This window comes from Thunnus maccoyii, chromosome 17 (assembly GCF_910596095.1).
Source record: "Thunnus maccoyii chromosome 17, fThuMac1.1, whole genome shotgun sequence".
Classification (NCBI taxonomy): domain Eukaryota; kingdom Metazoa; phylum Chordata; class Actinopteri; order Scombriformes; family Scombridae; genus Thunnus; species Thunnus maccoyii.
The window spans coordinates 4,703,922-4,731,852 of NC_056549.1; the positions used below are offsets into that span (position 1 = coordinate 4,703,922).

Consider the following 27,931-nt stretch of genomic DNA (forward strand, 5'->3'; position numbering starts at 1 on the left):
AAAAAAGAGAAAGACGTATTATTTCTCTGCAGCTGGTAGATTTCATTTTAACAACCAAACCTCCTTCTACGAGTCCAGTATTCCTTTATGATCGACGAGCAGAAGGTTTAAAAGTAAACATTCAAACTCCTGATGTAGAGCTTTTCTTTAAAGACAGACTAACAGCAGCAGAGGACGTGACATTTCTTCTGATGGCGTTTATCATAAAATAACAGTAAGACGTTTCAGTTTGAGAGGAGAAACCGCAGACGAGGCTCTTCTGTTTCCTTCCTCTCCTCCAAAGCTGCTGTATTTCTATAAACACAGGAACTTCACTCTGCTTCTTTTTTCTTTTTTTTGCTTCGTCCACGTCTGAAGGAGATTAAAGGACGAGTTCACAGTGTTTAAGTCAACAGTCAGGAGCTCAAATGAACACATTGGAACAGGTTTTTCATGCTGTCATCATTCCTCCTGTTCATACCGACCGTTAGAAGATCCCTTCATACCCCCTACAGTGACTCTTTTTAAAAATGAAACTACACATCAGCTGTTTTTAAAGATGTATGTCTTCAGTAGGAACCAATGAGCTTGAAGCTGAGACACATGGTTGGTTTCAGTGTTTTCATTTGGTTTGTTGACAGTCAGTAGTTAGTTAGAAACCCGTACAGAGGAGAGTCATTCTGCTCCTACGAGAGTAAAACATCAGGAAACTTTTCATCACAGAAGCTGGAACAATGGACAAAGAGGGTGTAACATGTTTGACCAAAAAAAGAGTTACTGGTAATAACCTGCTAAAGGATTACTTCATTAATCTATTAAATCAGTTAAACCAGATGGTGACCATTTGGATGATCAATTCAGGTCATTTCAAAAGTAAACATATGAAATGTGAAGGTTTGCTGCCTTCCTTTCATATCAATAAACTACAGACATTATTGGTTTTTCATTGCTGATCATCAAAATGTTGCAGAAATCACTTTGGACTCTGGTTACTGGTGATGAGATGCTGCAACTACTAATAACTTTCATCATATATTCATTTAGTAATTTATATTTAAAGATTACTTTCAAATATGTAGTCTATAAAATGTTCCAAAACCCAAATATATTCAGTTTACTATGATATAAAAACAGAGAAAAGCAGCAAATCCACATTTAAGAAGCAGAAAATGTTTAAACAATTATCAAAATGATTTAATCAGATCTGGTGTCATGGTGCCAAACAATCAAAATATTCACAAAAATCAAGTAATCATAAATAATAAATAATAGAAATTTACAATAGCAATATAAAATACTGGGTTCAATATTCATTTTTGACATTTTATATCTAAATAATTAAGTAAAAATGAAAAATCAGCAGTAAAATCAATCCAAATGATAATATATTTGTAAGGTGATGACGGGTCGAGTGTAAACAGTGGAGACGATTCAAGATGACCTTTGACCTGAAGGGGAGGGAGCGACGGCGAGGTACAGACAGACTGACTTCACATCTGTTTTGATATCCGAGATTAGAGCCTGAATGCATCGAACCGCATTTAGGGAGCCTATCTTCTTTAAACACACACATCCTGGAGCTCCGTCAACACAAAAACCCCCTCAGAGTTGTCACATTGTGGAGTAACCAATGAGTCACCTTCCAAAGATGTCTGACATCAACTCAGTTTAGTGTTTAGAGTGTTTTGCTTTGCCTGTTTTTTTTTTGAACAGGAAGAGTGAAGAAGGGATCCATTGTTCACACACCCACCTCAGGCCAGCAGCAGACTGGGTGGCTGCTGTATTTTCTACTGGGATCGGATCACAAACAGGAATAGAAACAGTAGAAACTAAAAGCTACGATGACAGACGGAGAATTCACCTACAGGAGCTTTATTTACCTGCTCTGCTTTACCTAGTCGCACCTCTGAAAGTCTAAAGATTAAAAATATCTCCTTTACTTCTTCCTCCTCTACTATTACTCTACATAAACATCTCATCCTCTTTATCCTCAGTTTGAGACTCTGAACTCTTCAGGGTGTCATTTAAAGCTAAATTCATTCGTTTTTTTAGACCACTTAAGGTCAGGACGCCACAACAAACTGAACCTCAAAGCCACGTTTGACACAATAAGGCCTTTTAAAGTGAACTTCTGCATCCAGCGGTTACGGAGCAACATCATCATTCATGTGGAGTCGTGTTTCTGTCCAGCTGGTGAATCTAAGTCCAATATTCACTCTCTTTTAGCTCTGTTTTTGCTCTCTACCAACTCCTGAGGCAAACATTTGGCTCTTTATCTGCTAAATGCTCCACTATGTTCACCAGCTAGTCTGCAGCTAACTGTGTCTGTTTGTCGATTGGTGCTGAGCAGGTGGTGTACTGAGGGTTTATGAGAGCTGGAGACGGTGCTGATGAAAGCAGTGAGAGTGAACCAGTGCTGTAAAATGTTTAAGGAGGTGTCTCACCTGTACGAGGGGGGGTCTCCAGCGCAGGTTTTTCAGCGGAGCGGGCGCAAAGCCTCCTGAGGTCCCAGACGGCCTCTTCTTCACCACCAGGGTGACGCCTCCGGACTCTCCCCTCAGCTTCTCCACCAGGTGCTTCAGCTGCCAGCCCACCTGGACCAATCACAGAGCAGAACTCTGAGCCGTAGTGATCTCTGCAGCCTCTAGAGGGCACTAGCAGGGATTTAGACTTCAAGCATGAACTTCAGTGGTGTAAAAACCCTCCGAGTTCCATGTGTGGTTATAACATCTCATGTTTTTGACTCACCACCGTCTGTCTGTTGACCTGAACGACTTCGTCTCCGGCATGAATCCTCTGAGTTTTATCAGCGGGAGACTGAGAGGCAGACAGAGAATCAGGGTTTGACTCATGTTAGCAGGTAAACTGAAGGGAGTCATCAAACACAACAAAGACGGGAAAGTCAGCACACGACACACTCACACATCTCTGATACTGTTTCACCAGAAAAGCAGCTTTTACAGATGTGTTTCCACCTAAGAAGAGAACTTCTGCAAGTGTTCACCAAATTAAATGTAAGACTTTTAAGTTGTATGTTTTCTACGGCCATACCGGTCAGAAATGACAGTAAAACTATTCAGGTACTGATCAGCTGTACAAAACAATTATTCCTAGTAATATAATTAATCAATTAACACGACCTGGACCCAGATAAGTGGCAGGAAATTGATGGACGGATAATCAATTATAAAATAATTACAGATAACTTAAGTTAAAATCAACACTTTATGAATAGATAAACTTCCTCGCTGCTGTTTCTAGCAGTAGAGACAGTGTTTGCTGCAGGTCTGATTGTGTTTCCTTCAGCACAATCCGCTGCTGCACCGTCTCACTTGTAGTTTATAGATGTAAAACCAAGTGGCAACCACCACGGTTTGAGGCTGAAGCCGACGTGGAAGAACTTTAAAGTGCCACTGACCGCTTCGAAAAGTGTCAACTTCTCTCTAGAAATACTGAGTCATTATTTTTTTTTTGACACCCTGCTCTCCTTATCTGGAAGGCTCCGAACAGAAAAGATGGCTCCAATGAAACCAACGGATGATGTCACACCTCGCTACGTCCATCTTTATATACAGTCTATATGTTGGATGTCAATTATATACAAAAATATTCATAACTTTTTGTTGAAGGAGCTGGATTCACCGCTTTCTTAAACATTTTTTTACAGCTGCAGATGCTGTGAAGGAACATTGATGGTCTGAAAGTGTCACAAAAACAAACTGAACATTGTTGACATGACTTTTAAGACCACAGCTGGACTAAATGTCTGGAAACAGCTTCTTTTTTTTTTGTAACCACAGTCCAACAGCAGTTGTGACAAAGAACCAGCAGCACACTCACGTTTTCTGTTGTTCCTGTGATGACGTGCAGCCCGTCGTAGGTGGATTTGATGTAAATCCCCTGTGAGATTAAACAGATTTGAAGGATTCAGCGTTTGAGACTGTGTATATGAATCCTGTATATAAATGCACAGCATGTGGTTTCTCTATAATACCTCGCTGCAGTGGCGGTTGTGGGCTTCTCCTTTTTGGACCTACATCTGTTTCTGTTTTTGACTCTGTGTTGATTGTGGTTCATGTTGCAGCTCTAAAATACCTGTTAGTGTTTCTCAGGGGAAGTCGGGTCAAATTGTAGGTTTTCTTTTTACAGCTCTTGGTATTTATCTGACAGTGTCGTCCTGCTGATGTGGTCTGAATATAAAAGACGTCTGCCATCATTGGAGCAACAAGCTCCTTATTCTTTGGCCAGTAAGTGAGAAAAATGTTTGTTTGGAATGATAATTACAAAATGTTCATGTGTGTTAGTTAGCGTTGAAAAAGATTCTGTACCTACGTGACTTGTGGTTGAGAGAAACAGCAAACACACTTGGAGACTTGGAGAGACTGAGACTTGATGACGACAACGGGTGTGTGTTCAGTAAGATTTGGAACCTGTACTGACGTATATTTTAATGATAAGGATTAATGGGTCGTGTCCAATGTAAAGCTCTCTGCTGTGTACACTGGTACTACATGTATAATACCAGTTAAAAGTTTAATTTCATTTTGTACTTTTTAAGTTTTTCTCTATGTTCCCAAAAAAAAACAAATAAACATATATTTCAAAAGAATATATTGTGCCCTGTAGCGCCTGTAGAACATCATCACCCCCCAATAAACAGCAGGTCACATGTTGTGTTTTTGTCCGTTGGTTCTGTCAGCTAAGACTAATCTCTACATGAGAACCAGTCTGTGTGGTGCAACCAGTTTTAATTACTGATTCATAAACATAACATTAAATGGAGGCTAAGTTTGAACTGCTGCTGCAGCCGGTTGGTGATCAGAAAACTTGCCTACATGAAACTGGCTAAAGGTTAAAGGTCGTCATCCTGTCACAGATCATAATGAGAATATTTCTGCTGGACAGAAATATTCCAGCAGCTGTGCAGCACAGTCAGATAAACTCTGAGCAAGAGGACTGAATGTGAAGTGTAAATAATTATTAGTGATGGATTACTTTTCTTGAGTAACTGCTGTGATCATATTCTGCTCTGACTAAATGTTTCCTCCACACATCATCTGTTGTGTTCAATCATAGAATAGTTGGATCTGAGCTCACCAGTCCTTCCCCGGGCTTGATGTTGGAGATGTGCACCTCCTCCAGACAGGCCATCTCACCCTTTAAGGAGTCAGAGGTCACTTTGGCCGTCTTCTCGCAGATGCCGTTCAGAGCTCGGGACTGAAACACACACAAGAGATTTGAACAAAATAAAAGTCAATGGCTGTTTAATTTCAGAATGATGTAATGTTACCTGTATGACAAACAGACTCAAGCATTCTCACGATGAGGTGGAGTGAATTATGATCCGTTCTTAAAGTAAAAATACGTCACAAAGTTACATCATTTGAATCTAAACTTTTCATTTGGCTTCTTGAAACTGCACTGAAACAGACTCAATCTGCACTTATTTTTATTCTTGTTTTATTTGAAGGAGAACAGACAGTAAAGAACAGCTTTATTTTATTTTATAATTTCATTGAAATTTTCTGTGATTTCTGTAATTTTCGGGTATTTCACGGTTCATTTTTAAGGTATTTTACAGTGAAACTTGGTACAAATTATAAGAAAAAAAACAGACAAAAGTGTTAAGTTTGTTTAGTTGTTATGTACTCACTCATATTTGGGTTCATACATAGTTGTTAATTTGCAATTTTTCAGTAATTTCCTAAAAATAGCTGCTGTATAACCGTTAATTCTTAGGACATTTCTTTGAAAGGGTTATGTCATTTGGTAGTACACAGGAAATGTGTTCATTATACTTTCAAAGAAACATCCTTATATGTAGTGTGAAACACCAAACTACACACTGAAGAAAAAAGTATTTTCTCTCAGTTAAAGCTAAGAGTCTAATTTATAAGAATTTTTACCACTATGAACTACTTATGAACTCAAATATAATGATTCGGCACTCAACAACTAAACCAGCTTAACACGTTTTTGTTTTTTCTTAGAATTTGTACCAAATTGCACCACCTTCTCTGTACAATGTCCTAGAAATTAACCGTGAAATACCTGCAAATTACACAGAAAATTTCCAGGAAATAATTACAAAATGAAATGACCTGTAAAAGACTCTGAGTGCAGCAAATAATCCATGAAAATGAGGAAACGAAAGTGATACGACTAAACTTTTTGACCCTGCAGACTCTTCAGTGTTTCCTCATTACAAATAAGAGCTGCGCAGGCACATATCGCTTAAAATACCGGAACGCTACTCTGGTTAAAACGTGTCAGGCTGAAGGAAACTTAGATAAATGCAGATCTGTAGTTTCCACAGAAGTCATAACCTCAGTAATATTTCTGGGAATCAGAGAGGTTTAATGACATCAAGTGGAGTTTACGTTCAAATATTGCATACAGTGGGTTTTTAATTACTTTTTAGACTAAATATCCTTAGGATTGAATGTTATAGGCCAAAAAAATGAATAAAAAAGGAATTTGGTGATTTATATCAGAGTTACATAGCTGGCAGTGTACAACATTTAGACAATAATGTAGAGAGATTTACAAAAAGATTTACTGAGAATATAATCAAACTGTTAAATGACCTTTTATTAGTCAAACATTTCTTATGTGGGGGAATTCAGACTCATAACCTCAGTATTTCTAAAATCTTAGCTACAGCTCTGCAAATGTGCTGAAACTAGTCACACTCTACATGTTCAAAAAGAGTTAAATTTCAAAATATATTAATTAAAATCTAAAAATTGTGGTAGAACTGCCTTTTTAAAGAGAGGAAGTTGTTGAGATGGCAGTTTTTTATCTTCCATGATGTCAAGTATCTGCTCCCGTGTGTCTAAAAACACTGAGTCACAACTTGCTGTGGAAGTATTAAGCTGTCTTACCCTGACCTCTGACCTCTTTGTGGAAAAGGAAACGAAAAAATAGACTAATGAACCTCAGAGCAGCATCACATGAAAAAGCTCCAAATGAGGCAGTTGTTGGGTTTCGTTGAACAACAGAAGAAGATCCTCCCGGCAGCCTGAGGCCTTCACACACACTGATCATTAGACTGACTAGACACTCAGCCCTGCAGCGCAGCAGGGGGTCTGAGGTCATGGGAAGCAAGGAGGCGATCAGGAAAACACAAACACGCAGGAAATTACAAGTAAACCACGAAAACAAGCTCCTCTGGAAAGTTAATTGGTACAATTCCTTTTTTTTTTTCTTTTTTTTTTTTACTTTAGATTTGTTTTGTAAGTCTAATTTTGGTGAGTTGGTATCAGCTGTCTCCAGGTTTAAACCAAAACTATTTCTTAACCTCTCAGGTCTCCTTTCATTTATTGAACTCTGCAGTGTTTCCTGCTTTAGTTCAGTTTGTTTGTCCAGGTGACCATGAAGCCTTTTACACAGTAACGTCTCTGTGACCCCTCGATAACGCTTTTAGTCACAAGCGAGACGGAGTGTAAAAAAAAAACAAGAGGTGGATGCCAAAGAATACAGGAGACCGACAAAGTTCATTGAAATCATTGTCCACCAACGTCACAATGAAATAAACACCGTCTGAATACATTAAAGCAGCTCGTTCACACCTACTTTTCCACACACGTCCTGCACAAAAATGTCAATCAAAGCGATGTTGTCAGTATTTACCATCATCTTAAATGGTGGAATAGATGGATGGATTACTGAACATGAACCTACAGAGAATTATCAGCGATTATCTGATTAGCAGGAAGCCTTGGAGAACAGTTAGACAGCTGCTCTTCATCTCCAGCATGAAAATACTGCAGTTAGACACAGTTTTAATGTAACAGCAGCACTTTACAGATAAATTTAACCTGAAAAAACATCCTGAAAATTGACACAAAACGACAACAAGCAGGTGCAGCATCAGTGTCCAGGAGCCATTTGACTCATAATCCGTCCATGAAGGAATGTAAAGATGTTTGTGTAACTTATGTCACGATACTTAACGACCTAAATTTAGCAGTACAAGCTACAAGCTAACAAAATAACAACTCTCTTGAGAAGTTGTATGTGAATTTTTGGGCGTTTTAAGGATCTTTTAGGCCTCCCTCTGCAGAACAGTCACAAGGAACGCTAAACTCAGACTTGAGGTTTCATTAGAGACGAGTCAGAGGTCACGAGTCAGAGAAACTGGTTGTCAGGAGGGAAAGTTACCATCAGCTGATTCAGTATTCTGGGAACAAAACAGGAAGTGTTATCTAAGACAGGAAGTGGATGCTCCTGAGCTGAATAAACAGCACTTACACACACACACACATACACATACACACACACAAAAGAACACACACTAAACACCACAGGACACTCAGCAAAAGACAGGAAAAGGAAGTGTGTGTGTTCCACCAACTGTGTTTGTGTGTGTGTGTGTGTTTGTGTGTGTGTGTGTTTGTGTGTGTGCGTGCGTCAAGCCCAGAGGAAAAAGAAGAAGCGACGCTCACCACTTCCAGAATCTTCTCCTCCATCTCATAAACAGTGCAGTCCTGCAATTAAAGAGACAAACACACTGAGAGACTTTATACAGCCAAAAAAATAAAATAAATAAATAGATACTTTTAATCCTCCACACAGTCCAAATATCTGCAAGAAAAAAAAAACCTGCTGATGAAATAAGATAACTTCTAATTCTAACCACTGGATTCACATCAGAGGATAAATAAAACATTCTTGGGAAAACAGGTGTCTTTGCAGATGGTTCAAAAAGTCTTTGAGGATTCTGGAAATCAAACAAGATGTTGAAATTTTTGATTTTTTGATTTATCTTTCAGAAAAACAAAAACTGAGCTCTGTAACTCAAATGTAAAGAGAATATTCTACAGTGAGAGACACAAACTGCATCTCGGTGCAGCTATAAAAAATCTTTTTGTCTTAGTTTTAAATATGTCACACAATATAAAACATCATATACTGTATTTTTTGACAATTAAAGGCACAGAATATACACTGTGACTGGAGAAATGTTTAAAACCATCCAAATTTAATAGAAATTTAAAGACAATATGGGAACATAAGAGTTCAAAAGGTCAAAATATTGAGACAAACTACTTCAGACGTAATAATTTAATCTATTGATGTCACGCTTCAACACACACCAGAAGCTGTACAGAATAAAATCTTCATTAAAGAAAAGCTCGATTTTAAAACACCTTGACATCAAATGAGAACTCTCCCTTTCAGACATCTGTCTCTGTGAAGAACTGCGAGTGTTGTAAACAGAGATGAATAAAGAGAGAAAGGAATCAGCGGGAAAACAAATATTTGAGAAATGACAGCCTACAGGAGAGTGAAACCAGAGGGAGGGACCGCAAAACGCCTCCCAGAGACACTGAGAGGATTCCTCCTGTGGTCGGTGAAATAACAGCTCCCTGTAAACAGACTGACAGGATGATTGCATGACAGCGCGGCGAGGGCAACGCCTCAACGCTGCACAAAAACTCTGCAGTCACATACAGGGGAGAGATGACACGCTGCAAAAAATATCACACTGAACGGCCTCAACTGCAACTGGGAATTTTTGTTTCTTAGGAATTTCTTAGGAATCAGACCTTTTGTTGCAGTTGGAATCATCCAATCAGTAGAATAAGTACTTTTGCTCTTATTGGCTAAAGCAGCCGATGTTTAGGGTGGTGCTTTGTGTGACCAGTGTTTGCTGGCTGCAGTTCAATGCACATCATTGGGTTTAATCACCTTGAACGACGGAGTGCAAGTCGGGTATCTCGGAGCTTTAAGTTTTCTAATTGAAATCATGACCTGGATGTTGACGTGAACGCTGTTTACAAGTCAGAATCTTGTAGTTACGATCATTTTGTTATGACATGAACACAGCAAAAGTTTCCAAATACACTAAATATGTCTTTATTTTAGGGAAATGTGTATAAAATGATGCACGAGACTAGAGATGGGAATGGAGAACCGGTTCCAGTTGAGAACTGGTTCCAAATAGTCTGATCCATCATATCCATCACATCCATCGATACTGGCATTTTTTTTCTGTCAGTTGCAAAACATTGACTTCAAACTCATGCGTCTACACTGCTGGAAACTTGCAACAAGGAGGAGTCATGGCGGTTAAGACCGAGACAGCAAATAAAACACACCCAGAATTACCAAGAAGTTGAGCCGGTACTGTGACCAGGCTGCAGGGAGAGCAGCTGTTCTGTCGGTCTGCTGCCGGAGCTAACAAAGCTAACAAAGCTAACAAAGCTAATGTAGCTACTAACGGACAGCGGACCGTCAGCTGTTAGCAACCGGGGCTAACTAGCTGACAGCTGGCTGACCAGGCTGCAGTACAGTAACACTGAGGGAACTTGGAGGTGATCTCCAAACAGTCCTTCTCTGAGTAGAATCAGAATCTACTCTGTTTCATCAGTGTTCAGACTTAGAAAATAAAACTGTGTTGACGCTGAAAACTGGAACTAATAAGGGAATTGATAAAGACTCAGACCGATAAAGGCATTGGTATCAATAAAATCTTATCAATTCTCATCCCTACACAAGACATCTGAAGTATTTCCATTTACAGTAAGTTGATATGAAATGCACCATGTTGTCATACAATGTGGGAAAAAGGGTTTTCTGTTCTAAAAACGATGATTTAAAAGGGAAAGTCAAGAGATTCTTGCTTGTTTAAACAGTCATATCCGGAAGAGCATCATCAAAAGGACTTTGTGCATGTAAACAGTAGTTATCTGGTGCATCATCATCATCATCATCATCATCATCATCATAATCACCAAAGCTTGAAAACAAACTGTCCCAGAGGTCACAAAATGAGAAGTTCGACTTAAGTTCATGACCTTCTGTGTTTCTCTCTGTTGTCTTCACACAACAGTTTTCTTTGTCTGAGAGGGTTCAGAGATGTTGTCTGAGTCTCGTCAGTAGAGACGAGCAGCCTGAAGAGAACGCAGCCATGTTTGAACCTCACTGACCTTCTGGACGGTGGAGGTGAGCTCCAGGCACAGCTGGATGATTCTGCTTTTGGTGGAGGTGAAGTCGTTGGCGCCCGTCAGTGGAGTCCTGCAAAGAGATGTTATTATTATTTAAAGCTGCAACTGACACTTATTTTCATCAGTGATTCATCTGTCAATCATTATAAATTCATGTTTAAGTCAAGTGCAGTAAAACCATGACTCCTGCCAGTACTGACTCTTTGTAGGGTTACGTTCTGATGGTCCGTTCCAGTCTGGTTGCTAAAATAGCAAAAATTAGAACATTTAAACCATCAAACACCCTATTTCAATTGTTTGCCATGCATTGTTGTACCTGGAGTCTAATCTTTCAGTACATATATGTTCATATTTGTTTAACCTATATTTGTGCATGTGGAACAGCAGCTGGTGAAGAGTAAATCTCTCCTCATTCTTTGTTATTAGTAAAGAGCAATGTACAAAACATTCAGCTAAGTAAGACTCTGTCTGTAACTATTTAACGTTAATTTGCAAAAAGGCCAAAATGAAACTCAGCAGTTGTCTGGTTGATGCGCTCACATCACCAAAAAAAGTGGTGACTCTTCTCTGGTTTCAGGAGTCAGAATCTGATAGGTAAACTTTCCTTCATATCATATCAATAAATTAAGATTATCAACTTAATAGTTCTGAATCAGGACTTCTCATAATTAGAGCAGTTTGTTTTAGCTTGTGTACAAAGGCTTATTGATCATGTGTTACTCATACAGTACTTCTCAGGTTACTGGTGTAACAGTCCATGCATAGAAATACTCATTGGTCAATATTTATACGTACAAGACTCACATATGCAAATTGCTGCATCTGCATCCTGATCCTTAGGTTGATATATCAACAGTCTGTAAGCACTGGCTTCAATGCCTCACTAATAGGTCACAGCAAACTAACACAGACCTTCAAATGTGTGTTTAATGAGTAGAAATATTAAATTAGTGGATGCTTAACATACTTTATCCAATACAATGTATAGATTCAGAAACATTAAGAATCTATTTTTTCATGCTGTATTTTTGAAATGTTGCTATCTTGGTCTCTTCCTAAGATTTCTTCAATTTTTCCCCATTAAAGGTTTTTTTTGAGGGAGTTTTTCCTTATTCAGATGGAGGGTCTCAGGACAGAGGATGTTGTATTGATGTACAGATTGTAAAGCCCCCTGAGGCAATATACGTGATTTGTGCCATTGGGCTATACAAATGAAACAGACCTGACTTGACTAGACTAGACTAGAGCACGTTGCTCAGGAAAAAGTTATTTATTTGTGTGTGTCAGATACATATTTAAATCAACCTTTCATTTAAACATTTTCTGCTCAGTTGCCACTAAAAACTGCAGCATTTCCTCAGCCAACAGTGTGTCACTTTATTTCTTATCTTAATTTTTCTTGTTGCTGTTTGCTTTTAACATGCATCATTTACTTTACATGCGTGCATAGTGCCGACACTTTTAATGTCTCTCATTGTCTTGTTGTGTTTTTATGGCTTTTATGTTTTCATGGTTTATTGTTTTTACGCTGCTTTGCTGCAAAAAGAATTTCCTCTTGTGGGACAATAAAGATCTGATCTGAACAAAAGCTGATTGCAGCTTTTAAGTTTTCCTTATTTATAACTTCCGATAATTACAAATATGTCGAGAATTGAACCTTGATGGAATCATAATTGTCTGGATTTAACTCCGGGTTCTGATTCGGTAAAATGCTACTGAACCCCGACTCCAGGTGTTTTCATCAGATGTGAGGAGCGTTACGAGCGTCAGTGCGGAAACTTGTCAGTGTTTGTGTCTAACAGCTGCAGTCAACTGGAATTTTCTTCAAGCTGATACAAGCTGAGAAAAACCTGAAGGAGTCAAAGAGCAGACAGACGGCTGACAGACAGCACGCGTGTTCACAAGGACCGGCACTAATAACTGTGAGTGTGAGTGTGAGAGAGAGAGAGAGAGAGAGAGAGAGAGAGAGTGTGTGGGATGGTGTGTTTTTAACACTCTTTTGTTTTTCCTCTTACACGTCAAGTGAGCCATAAAACCCTCACAGGCGCCCATTCAGGTCACAGAGATGTTGTTCTTTCATAGGATGTGAATCTACAACAACCTCCAGTTTCATGACGGGGAAGTAAAGCTTCACTGGGAAATGTTTTACATAGAAAAATAAAAACAAGATATTTACCGTGTGTTTCTCTCCTGACTTGTTTCTGCAATATTCTGCTTTTATCTGTATCGGTTTCATTGGTTTAATTGGTTTTAGGGCTGCAACTAACAATCATTTTCATTTTCATCATTCATAATAGTTGCCAATTAACTATCATCAATTGTTGCAGCTGTAAATCAGTTTTATTTACTTGTTTTTTTAACACTGAATGCATGGACTTAAGCTTTTTTGTTTTTTTTAATGTGTGAATGATTGTAAGGATGCTGCCAAGTCTATCTGGAGATAAATGCTCCGTGTTGCAGTGATGCTGAGTGAAGAAAAGTTTCCCCAAGGGGACGATAAAGTACAGTATATCTTATCTTATCCTTCTGAAAACTGTTTTTCTCTCCTTAAAAGAAAACAGGTTTTCACTGTATTTCTGATATCGGCCGGCCTTGTGAGCACAGTTTGAATAAAAGGATATTAAGAAGGTCAAAAACCAATTGGACAACTAAAGAAACAAATGTAGACAAAGACACACACTGTAGTTAATTTTGTCTCAGTCCCACACACACTATCCTGCCCACTAGAGCACTTAATGTGGATTCATCCGCCACTGAAAATAGTCCCCAACAAATGCACTATTTCCTCCTGTTTGAGTAACGTTTGATAAAAACTACAGTGACCAGCTGTTTTAACTGTAATAACTGTAATAACTGAGCCTTTTTTTAAAAGCAAAAGTGTATTTATGACCTTTATGATTATAGGTAAATATTTAAATAACACTAGCATAATGTTTAAGCACTAGAAAACAAGGAGTCATGTACTAATCTTGTGTGTCTCTGATTTTTTTGACTGACACATTTAATAAAATTGGAATTTTCCACGTTTTTAAGCAACACTGAGTGGATGCTTTATGGATTGGTGCATGTATGTATATATATATACTGTATCTACATGTTTATGTACTGAATGTACTTCTGTCTACCTGTCCAGCCAGGCCAGCAGACTCTTGGCGGCTCCGATCAGCTCCACCACGGCGGTCAGGAATTCGTTGGAGGGCTGATGGGAGGTTTTGCTGTGGTAGGCGGGGTTCTTCCTGCGCTGCGACACGGCGCTGCTCAGGTTGTGGTGCGCCACTCTCATCTTCCCCACCAGAGTCTTCAGGTTGTCCGACTCCAAGCCAGAGTTCTGTTCAGAATGTGAAATAATTGCATTTTAAAAACTGTCTTGACATTATGGATATAATCCGACATGTTAAAGCTGCAGTGTTATTGTTAGGGCATCTTCAAAAACCACATTTCCCATCAGCACTGTCACCACTTCCTTGATAAGTGGGTTTTTCCCCACTAATTGTTCACTCTTTACAATATCTGCCATCACCAGAAACTCTGAAAGCTTCACCTGTGTTTACTCTCAAAGGACAACGATAACTTCCTGTTCTGTCCCGTAATCCAGTAGATTTACCTCTAAATCTAATCCATGAATCACAATGTTAATCACGTAACGGTAGAAGCCTGGAAAGGCTACAAACCTGCTTAATCATGGTCTCAAAATTGTTGTTTATTTATTGATTTTAGAAACTTTAAAGAGTTCTGCATCTCTGCACCTCACACACAGGAATGATGGGAAGAAGCAATTCTCATGACCCCTGACCAACACCCCCGCCCCCCCACAATCAAAACACACACACACACACACATTCCTACAAACCAGTCACCATGGCGATGATCTGACTAAGGAAAAAAAAAAAAAAAAAGTCATCAACACCACGTCAACTTCACTCAAACTAATCGCAAACCCAAAGCGAGCTCGTGTGAGTTTACTGGATCCCAGAATAATATTAATTAATGTTGCTGTTTGGTTACCATGGTGACAAACTGGCAAAAATAAAAATGAGATGTTTAATAAAAGTCAAGTGTAAAGTCTCAACATCTCACACTTTCCGAAAGGTTTATTTACAGCACTAAAAAGGTGTCTGTGGATTTGTGTAAACATTAAGAAATATTTTCCACACTTTCGGATCCAATTTTCAAACGTATCAATAACCGCAGATGATCCTTTCCTCTCCAAAACGTATCATACAATTAATTTTCTCTGTCAGCACGTTGGCTCGCGTCAACCAGCTCAGATGTTTGAGGCGTTGTGACGCTCGGAGCCAATAAAAACATCTGACATTCCACCTGTCAACTCACTGCACTGTACAAAAAACAAAACATCCACCTGAATGAAACATGACACCTGACAAAGAGTTAAAATCACGCTTCAGGTGAACTTTCAAACCATGTTAGGAGTAAAGTGATCTCACCCCACAAGAAGCAGACATGTCAATCAGGAAAGAGCTCTACATGAAGTTAGACCTTTGTTGGAGTGAAACAGGCAGCGTCTGTCTGTCTGTCTGTGTAAAAACAGAGTCTGTGTGATTTCTGGCACAACTTCACCTACTTCCAAGGTGCACAGAGGAGAAAACTGACTAACCCTAACCCTAGCCCTAGCCCTAACCCTAACCCTAACCCTAATCCTAAACCTAACCCTAGCCCTAACCCTAACCCTGGCCCTAACCCTAATCCTAAACCTAACCCTAGCCCTAACCCTAAACCTAACACTAGCCCTAACCCTGACCCTTACACTGACCCTAACCCTGGCCCTAACCCAACCCTAGCCCTAACCCTAACACTGACCCTAACCCTGGCCCTGGCCCTAAACCTAGTCCTAACCCTAACCCTGGCCCTAAACCTAGTCCTAACCCTAACCCTGGCCCTAACCCAACCCTAGCCCTAACCCTAGCCCTGAACCTAACACTAGCCCTAGCCCTGGCCCTAACCCTAATCCTAAACCTAACCCTAGCCCTAACCCTAAACCTAACACTAGCCCTAGCCCTAACCCTTACACTGACCCTAACCCTGGCCCTAACCCTAGCCCTGGCCCTAACCCAACCCTAGCCCTAACCCTAACACTGACCCTAACCCTAACCCTGGCCCTAAACCTAGTCCTAACCCTAACCCTGGCCCTAAACCTAGTCCTAACCCTAACCCTGGCCCTAACCCGAACCCTAGCCCTATCCCTAACCCTGACCCTTACACTGACCCTAACCCTGGCCCTAACCCTAACACTGACCCTAACCCTAACCCTGGCCCTAAACCTAGTCCTAACCCTGGCCCTAAACCTAGTCCTAACCCTAACCCTGGCCCTAACCCAACCCTAGCCCCAACCCTAACACTGACCCTAACCCTAACCCTGGCCCTAAACCTAGTCCTAACCCTAACCCTGGCCCTAACCCAACCCTAGCCCTAACCCTAACACTGACCCTAACCCTGAAGTCTGAGGAGGACAAAACTCCTGCAACATCTGGGAGTGTAAAGAACAACTGTCGGAGAACAACAAACGCTGTACATGTCTTTACACAGCACAGATTAAAACTAGAAAGATGAATGATGACTTTATAGACCAAACAATCATTTGTAGTTTTTTCATGGGAGCTGTAGTTTTTCTGTGTTTAACTTTGTTTAAATCTCGAAGGTTTCAACTTAGTGGATGCCTATGCTGTCGTAGAATATGGAAAGTAAACTCCAGGAACATGTTTTTCAGAGGAAGCAAAAGAAACGTTGAATGAGAGATTGCACTGAGTTACAGAAGCTGGTGGAACGGAGGTTTGACCACATATGAGGTCACGACTTCAGCTCTCTACACCCCTTAAATAATCAGTGTTTTCCATTCATCATTAATCAGATTTGAGTTTCTTTTGTACTGTTACTGTTGCCAGAACTGCAGCTCTGAACTGTGGTTGGCAGGCTTCTGGTTTTAAGATAATTTAGCCAAACGACTCTGAACAGTGTGACTAAGAGCTTGATAAACCTGTAGTGTCTGGAGGGTTAAAAGTCAAAGAAAGACAGAAAAAGTGTCTCTTGTTCTGCTGAAAGAGCCTCAGATGGAAAACTGATCATCTGACAACCGACGGAAATACTGCTGGAACAAAACTGAAACGGTTCTTCCTCTCCATGGTGTACACTGTGTTTCAAATGTGTGTGTGTGTGTGAGGGGAAGGGTGGGGGGTCTTTCTGACAGGTGGGAGGGGTCACATCTGTTTCCTGCTCCACACCAGAGAGCAGTAAACTCAGCTCAGCGCTGCAAAAAATATCCAGCACACGTCACTTGACCTTCAATTCAGTCTTACAGGAAAAACTTTCCCTAAATCTGCTGGTCTGTTTAGGTGTGTTACTGCATCTTTCCTCAGCGTGATGTCACCTGGAAAACATTATGAAGAGCAGCAACCTGTATGAAAGTCGGTTTGTTGTTGTTCTCTCTTTCTTGTTGTAATATTTCTTATTTTATCTGGTTCTAGGCTACAGGTTGCAGTTGTGTGTTGGGCAACTTACCTTAAAAAATGTTATTAATTTAGAGGTTTGATTGATTAGTCTGTGGGGGAGTTTGGCCAGACTTGAGAGATTTTATCAAAAATTTAAAAAAAGCTGTTTATCTATATTGTGGCACCACAGTACACGTGTAAAAAAAAAAAAAAAAAAAAAGAAAACAACTGAATGATTAACTTAACTGATGAAAACTTGAAATTTCATTAGCTTAAGGCTACATCACGCGCACACAGCTACACAGACGTCCTTCTGTCTCCACTGACTAATTATCCCTTAAATAAACTCTTTAATCTACCGCACAATCACTTCAGGCACAACCACATTTCTCTCAGGGACTCTTTCTCTCTCTTTCAACTAAAGCAGATAAATGACAAATGTTACTTATATCAATAAACATCATCAGTACAAACAAGACTTAAATATTCATCACCATGTTGCCAAGAAAACCGTAATCATTACAAAACAATACAACAAATACTAGTTGACGTAACATTAAATCTAAGACTTGGTACAACACAAGACCCATCAGTTAAAGCATGAAAGCAGGAAAAGCAATGAAAGCTAACATTTCACACAACTAAATTCATAATAAATTATGAAATAATAAGATAAATTTAAACAATACTTGTCTGTGATTTGATTTAACAAGTAAATATTGATGTGACTGTAGCAGAATATTATGCTAAACCCCAAACAAACCAAAGATAGTAAGTGCTAGCGATGCTACTGATTAAGATGGTATTCTGATAAAAAATAATAGAAATAAATCAAGCATTTTTTAAATATACACTATGTAAAGGTATAAATGGGACAAATGAGTTCTTTGTTCTCACCCACGTTGTCACACAGTCGAGAGTTTGACTTGAATTACTGCCCAACAAAGGTCACTAGCTATGTTTTCATCCAAATGTAGCACAAATTTTAACTGAATTTCAAGAAATTTGTCAAAAGAAAATTTGATTTCATCCAGGTTTCCATCCACTATCTTTCTAAAAACATGATGGAAATATGACATTTCTGTTTGTCTGCAGCCTTTTTTTTTTTTTTTTAATCTATTTTAGCCTCAGTGGACGTTTAAGTCAGTTGCTTCCTGTCATGATTTATTGGTCAAGTCTGTTTTCATTGCACTTCATTGCATTTTGCCTCCATTCACCAACATTTTCCCTTCAGCCAAGACATTTTGCAATATATTTTTTTTAAATTTCCTGCATTTCCACTAAAGTCTGTTTTACTCAAATTAAAAACGTGAATAAAAATCGGTGGATGGAAACATATCTAACGTCTACTTACGTTATTTCTGTTTCTATTGTTTCTTTAATAGTCCTTTATCCATGGAGAACATTTCAACATGTTACAACAGGAAAAGCAAAAGTGTAAATAATAAAAATAACAATGTGAATCATGCCATCTTATTGTCTCAGCCATCGTTAATATTGTTATTAGTAAAACTCGCACCAACGCCTACTATAAGGAGTCAAAATATCTGCTGTGAAAAAGGTCTACAAAGAAAAGTGAAGAGTTGGGAGGGACACTTGAGGAGAAAGAGAAGAAGATGACCTGCAACAAATGTCCCAGGCTGGATTTAAACAGGGGGCGTTACAGTTATGTGCAGTTTAAGCTTAAGTTTAAGTTTAAACTTTCTTGGTCAAGTCATTTTAGGTTTTTTATTCAGGAGGATGTTTGTTTGCCTGCAACGTGGGAAAATGTTTGCAACTAATTTGACAAACTACCTTAAGATACAGTTGATACTGGGAGATATAATAGAATATAATAGAATAAAAGATCTACCAAACTTCAATAACACAACTTTAAACAGCAGTAGTAGTTTCCGTCTCGTTGCTGCGGTCAGTCATCCTTTTATTTTCCCTGTTTGTCAGCGGTGACAGCAGAGTGTCAGACTCCATTCAGCTGAGTTACACCATTAAACCTCAGCACTGACTGTAAATCCTGCTTTTCACTGAGACAAAGACGGTCAGAGCTCATAAACAGCTGACTGAGGGGCTCTGTTTGGAGTCAAACACTAACTATGTTGGTGTAGAGAAATGTTTTGCTCATGTAATGGTAGGTTGGTTTCAGCCGAGGTGCAGAGGTCAAATACGCTATCGTAAAATAAACACACATAAACTCGAAAGCATTTTTATTATCGTCATTTGCTTTTTAATATGGTACAATATGATAGTTTCACTGTAGTCAGATTCTACTTGAGTCACTCTAAGATGTTTTATGTTTCAGCGACTGAAACTCAGAACTAAACACGTTTCTAATGTTTAAAGACGATCTGTGATGGACTTTCTCAGGTCATTTAGTTTGTTTTAAGGAATTTTTTTGCTTGAGTCTTGGACAGTTTTTCACATTAAATCAATCAAACTGTAATAAAAAAGTGTTAGTTGTAAAAAACTTAAAATAATTTACCTTCAGTTTGAACAATGAAACTTTTTTTTAAATGCATGCTTTAAAAATTGCTGCACAAATATTTTTTTTTTTACAGTGTAGAAGTATTAAAACCAGCACTGTGGGACTGTTGCCAGATCTGATAGAGATTTAACAGAGTGCATTATATTTACATCAGCACATTCTCTGGAAGCCGGGCCCAGTATAAACCACTGCTGTCAGGTCATGTGATGGAAATAAAGGAGCTTCATGAGCCGGATGCTCAGGTTTACAGAAGATGCAGGAAGGATTCAATACACATGAACAGACACTGAGCTGCATCTTTTAATATTTTATACATCAGGTATTTTCCTTAAAATTCTTATATTTCCCATGAAGACCACTGCACCGACTGCAGGTTTCTTCTGTTAAAGGATTTCTGGTGATTGTGGAGTCTAACACTTCAGTTAACTCTCACTGTTAGGTAACCAGCGTCTGAAGCTGCCTGGTTCAGCTTTAAATATTTATTTGGGGTGTAACAGAACGCAGATGTGTGTGTTTGTTACAGGACTTGATACGAAACCGAAGAGCTTCTGCCTGCATCTCAGCACTTGGTGAACAGAACTGCTCTGGCACTTTGTTGTTTGTTGAGTCTCAGCTAAACCCCGCCCACAGCAGCGAGCATCATTAGCACAGTCAACGCCAATGACAAACCAATTCATTATAATAACGCTGAACAAAGACCTGTAGGTCAACACTGTCTGACACGAGTCATGTCTTCATAAAACATGTGACATTGTAGACGGAGACCAATCATAATCAGACCAGGAACGCTGCAGGTACATGCGATGCTTCTATTAATCACTTGGCTACCAGGAGGACACCCCGACATCAAACACTGTGACAGCATTGATGAGTGGGTCCATCGACCATTATTGTAGAAAACACAGGATTAAAGGATAATATGCTTAAATATGCCTTAACCCATTCTTGACATATACTTTGACATATTATCATCTTATAAAGTTGTAATAGCAAACAATTTACACAGTTTCCACATCCAGCAGACATAAAGCAACATTAACATTTATTCAGAGTCGTGTTTGTGTCGTCCTGGTGAATGAAAGTCCAACATTCACTCTCTTTTAGCTCTAATTTGGTCTCCACCAACTCCTGAGAAAAATATCTCATAACTCTTTCTTTCTTCACCAGCTAGTTGCTAACATTATCTGCTGCTCTACAGACTAGGGCTGCAATGAACGATTGTTTTCATTATTGATCAATCTGCTGAATATTTTCTTGATCATCTTTTGGTAAATCCCCTTTAGAATTTCCCAGAGTCCAAGTTGATGTCTTCAGATGTCTTGTTTTGTCTAACAAACAGTCCAAACATTCAGTTTACCATCACAGAAGACAAAGAAAACCATAAAATTCTCACATTTCAGAAACTGGAACCAGCAAATATTGGACATTTTCACTTTAAAAAATGACTAAATGTATTGAGTAATTGACTAATCGTTGCAGCTCTACTGCAACAGCTGTCTGCTGCTGCAGGAAACAAGGTTGAGTGAACCAAAACAGTAAAGGGCACTTTAGACACTAAAGGGATTGATAGCGCTGAGCGGAACTGCAGAGTCACTACGAGCGACACCTTTCCTTTCACATTACGTTAATATAAAATTATTGATTAAAGCAGTTTCAAAGTGCTCGAGTCACATTATATTCCTACTTTTATGTCTGCATAGCTTGTAGTTTAGATGAAGCAATGACACAATGCTTTTAATTTTGATCACTCAGTGACCAAGTTAAATTTTTCCTTGCCTCATTTTTTACAGCAGGAATTATGACCCATGAGCTACTGTTTCTAGTTAACATTTCTGCATTTCTTTGTTTTCTCTGTTCTAGAGAAACATACCAAACCGTAACCACAAAACCATGGTATGCATTGAATTTTGAAATTGTGTGCCGTTACACCCCCATCTATTAATCCCAACACTGCAAGATGCTGACGAAACATTTAAACAGTGTGAATGTGATGAAACCGTGAGACGATGTGATACTGTGACGGTTCACTAACCAGGGCACACAGCAGATCCACGGCCTCCAGCACCAGCTCCTGGTGTCCCACCCTTGACACACCCAGAGACAGCAGCTCCTGGTGGGACATCCTGAGCAGCTTCTCCCCGTCCACCTGCTGCCGCTGGAAGGACGGGATGTACTGCTGCAGGCTGTCGTCCAGACCTGAGGGACAGACGCAGAGACAACACTTTTAAGTTGATTTTTATTTGGGCATTTATGCATTAAATAGGCGATAAAAACATATTTACAGAATATGTTTCATTTAATGAAAATAATTTGAACAGTAGGGAAGAGACAGGAGATGAAAGGAAGCACGTATGACAGAGAGTAAACGATACTACGAGAGTTTTCCTTTCAGCATGTGAGTTTCAGTGAAAGCTGGCTCTGTTATAATCCATTCAAGTTTGACAGCAAACACAGCTGCTGAGTCAACACAGACTTATTGACTCTTCCTGCTGATCCATCACTGTGATGGCCAACAGCTCACACCATCCTGTAACCTCACCACACCTCAGCTCAGGATCCCTCTGGGCTCCGACACACGGACAATCCTACTGTCCAGCACATTCATCAATCACTGTGCTGCGTCCACAAGCATTTAAGGTTCAGGTTAATATTACAGCATGACTAAAATTTGAATGATCTCGTCTTAATTAGCTCTTGTTAAAAGGATCGAAAACCATCAGCCATTAGCCCCAAAATCTAAAAATATTAAGTTTACACTCATGCATGACAAAGACAAGCAGTAAAATCATCACATCTGAGAAGGAGGCACCAGCGAACATTCAGCATTTTTGCTTGAAAATTGACTAAAATCATCTTTTTTTTAAAAAGCATAAAACAAAGATTTCAATGTTGATTTAAAACATCAACGGAGCCAAATCCAATCAATTAATATCAAAATTGTCAATATTTAGATATTTTTCTCTGATAATAAATCCATCCTTTTAATCACCGTGACCTCACGTGACCTTGAGCGAGACACAGTCGGGCTCCATCGGCGCCACTCTGCGCCCGACCCTGAACTTTGACCTCTGACCTCTGTAGAAGGCAGCAGCAGGGGACGAGATAAAAGTATTCAGACCGCCGGATCGATGGAAGATCGTCAACCAACATCCACCGCGTACGTCTACTGACACACATCAGTAAACAGACTAAACCTTCAGTCTGAGCTGAGAGGTCACATCATTGGTTAGATTTCATCTAAACTAATATTAGGATTCATTTATTTCTCTACTGCACAATTTATATTAAAGTACAGTTCAGCAATGCTCATTTGAATGTTTAAACCAAAGATAAATACGTATGTTCAGGGCTGAAACCAGAGAATATTTGGCCTTTTTGCTTGAGAAATCGATTATTTGATTATCAAAACAGTTGCCATTAATTTTCTGCCAGCTGACTAATCGATTAATCAACTAATTGTTGCAGCTCTATTAGAGTTTTCAAACTAAAAGATCACTGCCAAAACAATGACCAGTAAAAGGAACTGTTGCTAATGCTAAAACTATTTTAGAAATGCAGAAGTAAACTGCACATTTAACCCGTTTGAACACACGCAGACTAACAGACTGTTGAATCTACAGCTGGAACTATTAGTCGATTAATCAATCAACAATTTTTTAAGCAAAAATGAGCCTTTTGGCTTGAAAAACAACACAAAATTGATTATTCGACTATCAAAATATTTGCCAATTAGAAGGAATCAACTGAGTCTTTACTTGAAAGTTGCTGAGAGGTTAAATCATAGTGCAATAACTTTCATTTCATCTAGAAATACATTGAGTGATTCATCAAATGGTGATTCAGTAACAAGCCTATATTCGTACACAATGCAGCACTAACGGTGGCTTATCCCAGACTAAAGACACGTGTACATTTGAAAAAAGCTTTTGGACACCAGCGTCCACCAAATGGCAGATGTTGTGAAACGTGGGCCAACAAAATGCCTGAGCTGGCGTGAACAGTGGAGAAGAAAACAACTGCCTCTGCATGTGGTCATTAAAGTGTGTGAGGAGACTCCGACTCCTGTTTGTCTTCTGAGGAACAAGGAGGACGACAGATGGCCGACAGGGAGGAACATTCCTCCTTAACTGACTGCTGGTGTGACACCTCTGAGTTCTCACCAGCCAACACCTCCGACACTGAGATACACCCACTAAAACACCCAGAGAGCAGCTTCCTGTCTTTACTCTTTATCTTCAAAAGTTACCATTAAAACCCTGCAAAGGAACAAATTAATGTTTTTCAAAGAAGAACTTTTAATCTTTGATATATTATCAAACTATGAAATAAGAAATTTACACGGCATATCAGCTTTTACTAGAGCTGAACCAACAGTCCAAAAACCAAAGATATTTAGTTTTAAGGCTGCAACTTACTATTATTTTCATTATCAAATAATCTGTTGATTATTTTCATGATTAATCGATTTGCTGTTTTGTCTATAAAATGTCAGAAAATGGTGAAAAATTTTGGATCATTGTTTCCCAAGATGTAACCGAAAATATTCATATTTGAGATGCTGGAATCAGAGATTTTTTCATTTTTTTCTTGAAAATGACTCCAAACAATTAATCAGTTATCAAAATTCTTGGCAATCAATTTAATAGTTGACGTAATCAATTAACTGACTAATCGTTGCAGCTCTCTTTAGCTCACTATCACAAAAGATGTAGAAAAGCTACAAGATTCACATTTAAGGGGCCAGAAACAGACCATTTTTGAAAATTTTGCCTGAAAAATCATTAAAACCGATTAACTGATTTTCAAAATTGTTGCTGATTCATTTTCTGTCCATCGACTCCTCAACTAATTGTACTGACAAAAACAAAACATTAGACGACGTCACCTCGGACTATGAGACTGGGAACTTGTGATGGGTGTTTTTTCACCATTTTCTGGCGTTTTATGATAAATGATTGATCAATAACAAAAAATTTAAGATATAAGTTGTAGATTGCCCCAACTGGTCCCTTTTAATTGCTCATTTTGTCCAGTTAACAGTGAAAAGTTATGAAATTTATAATAAGAAACTAAGCAGCAAATCCTCATATTCTAGAAACTAGCAAAAGCTTGTTTCCTCACATGGATGAATGACTGAAATAATGAGTCAATTATAAAACTGATCCGTCAATGAAATGTTCCTTTTAATGAGAACTTAATTACTGGCAGTAATGATGCATTTGTTTTTAATTTCAACTTCAGACGAGGTCAATAAAACTTGATTAAATGACTTCATTTTAATACTGATTCTAAACTGATGTCTTGGTGTGTGATGTGATGTGCTGTTGTGTGTAGCTTTGTATTTTGCATGCTGTGTTCTGTGTGGTTTTTTGTTGTTTTGTACTGTTTGTTGTTGTGCTGTTGTATGTTTTGCTTATGGGGGACTACGGATGCAAATTAGCTTCGAGCTAACTCCGGTGCAGTGCATTTTTAATGTTTAAAAGTGCACACTGTCCCAATCAATAAATCAAATCAACTAAAGACCTTCTTCTTCACTGGTTTGTAGTTCTCCTTTCTACTGTAATTAAGCTGCTGCTACAAACTTGTGATACAAGATCAGAAAACACACTGAGCTCCTGCATGATCCTGGACAGATGCCACGTTTCAAACTTCCATGGTATTCCCCAACATCCCATATCCAAACTCCCTGCCTGGAACGCACCCTTTGATTCTCCATGATAGAAAGTTTGATTGCAAAACATATTTCAAACATAACTCCTCTCTCAGTGTTGTTTGTCAGAGTTGGCCGGCGCTCGGCGACTGTTTGTGGTTGACAGGAATGTGGTGGCGACAGCCTGGATCACATTACTGACACCCGAGGAGGCCGATAATCTCTTAGCGGCACAGCAGGGTCGGCTAAATGTCACGCGACAGCCAAATCACCTGCTAATGAAAGCAGGACAACACCGGGCCAAGGCTCCCTGCGGAGAACAGCCACCTTAACGAGCAAATCTGGGCTTCTGTTGAGCCTTTACATCTGATTTTCTTTTCAACACAAGAAATATCCCGGTCAGGAGGGATAATATCCAGAGTTTTAGGTCAGTAGCTTTGAGAGTTTGCCAATAAGATTACCTTTTTTTTTGAACAACAGTATATTGTCCTCTGTTAGATCAGTTTTCAATTTGGTTTAAAATATGGTTATAAGATTAAAAACAAGGTTAAAGGCTTTATTTATATGAGGAATAAGATATTTAATCCCAGCAGTATTAACCTGAAAAAGCTTAAATAAAACAAATACAACATAAAAGCTCTTCCTCAGTCCGGCACGCCGCCAACATCCAGAGCTGGATCTCATGTTCTCATGGGAAATAAAATGTCGTTAATTTAAGTGACAGTCGAGACATTTTTCTCATTCCACGTGCTGAACATTGCAGTCAAGTTTTGGCATAAGGTTCAACATACGTTTGCTTTGGGCCGAACAGGGTTTGGCGCTCGGCCCGCGCTGTTGGAAAGAGGCTTCAAACGGCTGGCAGGCAGCGAGCGGCGAGCAGGATCATGGCGCTGAGATACTGCTGAGCGCCGTGTGTTTCTCAAGCAGCAACCATTAATGAGAAACAGCGGCTGTGTGCAAAAATACTGCAAAAAAAATGATTCTCATGCCTACTCTTTTACCTTTCAAATGTCATTTTAATATTTTAAATCATGTTTTGGAAGCATTTTAACCTGAAACTTTTGACCTTCACAACATCATTGATGTGTATTTAAATACTGTTGTCAGTCTTGGTGACGCTCGTGATCCGAGAAAAGGATTCAAACGAGCCGATCCTCCCTGTAAACCAATAAAATCATCCAATCACTAGCAGATTTACTTTTCTATAGACTGAATGACTTGTGGTGGACATTTTTTACAGTGTGTTCTGAATCAGGTTCAGATAATGAAATATTCACAGCCCAGCTGCTTCATGCTGGATTTGACTTTCCATACAGGTGAGAGGAGGTTGGGCACAGATCCTGACGCTCGCAGCACATCAGCTGCTTTTCATAATAACCTCTGATCACATGTCGGGGTCGCTCACAGTGATGGATCCATAGAAAACTATCACCTGACTCTGAAGTTCCCCTCAACTGAGCTTTTTTTAGCATCTTTCAGCTCATTATTTTGGTTCACTTGCATGTTTTTTTTTTATCAGTGAAAAGGTTGATTAACCTCACTGTGGCTGTAGATGAATGCTAATGGTGCTCAATATCTGCTGTATGTGTGTGTAAATCAGCTACAGGTTTGTCTTATCAGCTTAAGTTGATAATATTTCTGTTGTGTTTCAGTTGCCTTTGTAGTAATGTTGTGTTCACAGATTTTTTTTTTTACATGTGGCCAAAAAAAAAAAAAAAAAAAATCAGATATTTCATGTTTTAAAAGGACCGAATGACAAACTGCAACATGCTCAGCCCTCTTCATTAGTAAGTTACGGACAGTGATGTCATCTTCTGCTGAAACATAAATCCTGAAGCTAAAAAAAAAAAAAAGTTTCTTTTCCCAGACTTTTAGTGATTCAATATGGTGATTTTTAATTTTGGTTTTATTGTTGTCAAAAAATCTCACGAAAAGACCAAAACAAAGTGTTGGTCCAGCTCGCAATACTTTCCAACTTCCCTTCTCATCGGTTCCCTTTAGAGGCGTAAATCTGTAAAAACACCTCACAAATATATAATTTCTTTGTTTTTTTAAAGTCTCAGTAATTTCCTAAAGCAGCGGACTTCTTAGTTTTGAGTAAACGTTACTGAAACAGGAGGAAAATAGTGTATTTGTTGGGGACTATTTTCAGCGGCGGATGAATCTACATTTGGTGCTCTAGTGAGTGTTTCTGGCAGCAGGACGATGAGTGCAGGATTGAATTAAACTACACTGTGTGTGTTAATGGTAATGAAGTAATAATGAAGTGCAGCCGTGTGGCTTGTTGACGTGTTTTTAATAGTTTTTGGACAACGGAGGTCTACAGCACAGAGGAATAAGATGTATCAGCCTTTGATCTTCATTGTTGGTCTTTTCATGAGATTTGTTGACAATAAGAAAAATATAGAACATGATCAGATTTATACTT

General features: G+C 39.1%; 1 protein-coding gene across 1 annotated transcript in view; it reads right to left on the bottom strand.

The window, feature by feature from the left end:
* The window catches only part of cnksr3 (cnksr family member 3), a 60,570-nt gene that overhangs the window by 18,412 nt on the left and 14,227 nt on the right, over positions 1-27,931 (bottom strand). Inside the window, exons 2-9 of the mRNA XM_042391211.1 lie at positions 21,886-22,049; positions 14,057-14,259; positions 10,914-11,001; positions 8,427-8,468; positions 5,077-5,196; positions 3,820-3,879; positions 2,728-2,796; positions 2,424-2,573 (exon numbers count right to left, since the gene is read on the bottom strand). Coding sequence (XP_042247145.1) covers positions 2,424-2,573; positions 2,728-2,796; positions 3,820-3,879; positions 5,077-5,196; positions 8,427-8,468; positions 10,914-11,001; positions 14,057-14,259; positions 21,886-22,049 — 896 coding nt within the window. The remainder of the gene's footprint in view (positions 1-2,423; positions 2,574-2,727; positions 2,797-3,819; positions 3,880-5,076; positions 5,197-8,426; positions 8,469-10,913; positions 11,002-14,056; positions 14,260-21,885; positions 22,050-27,931) is intronic.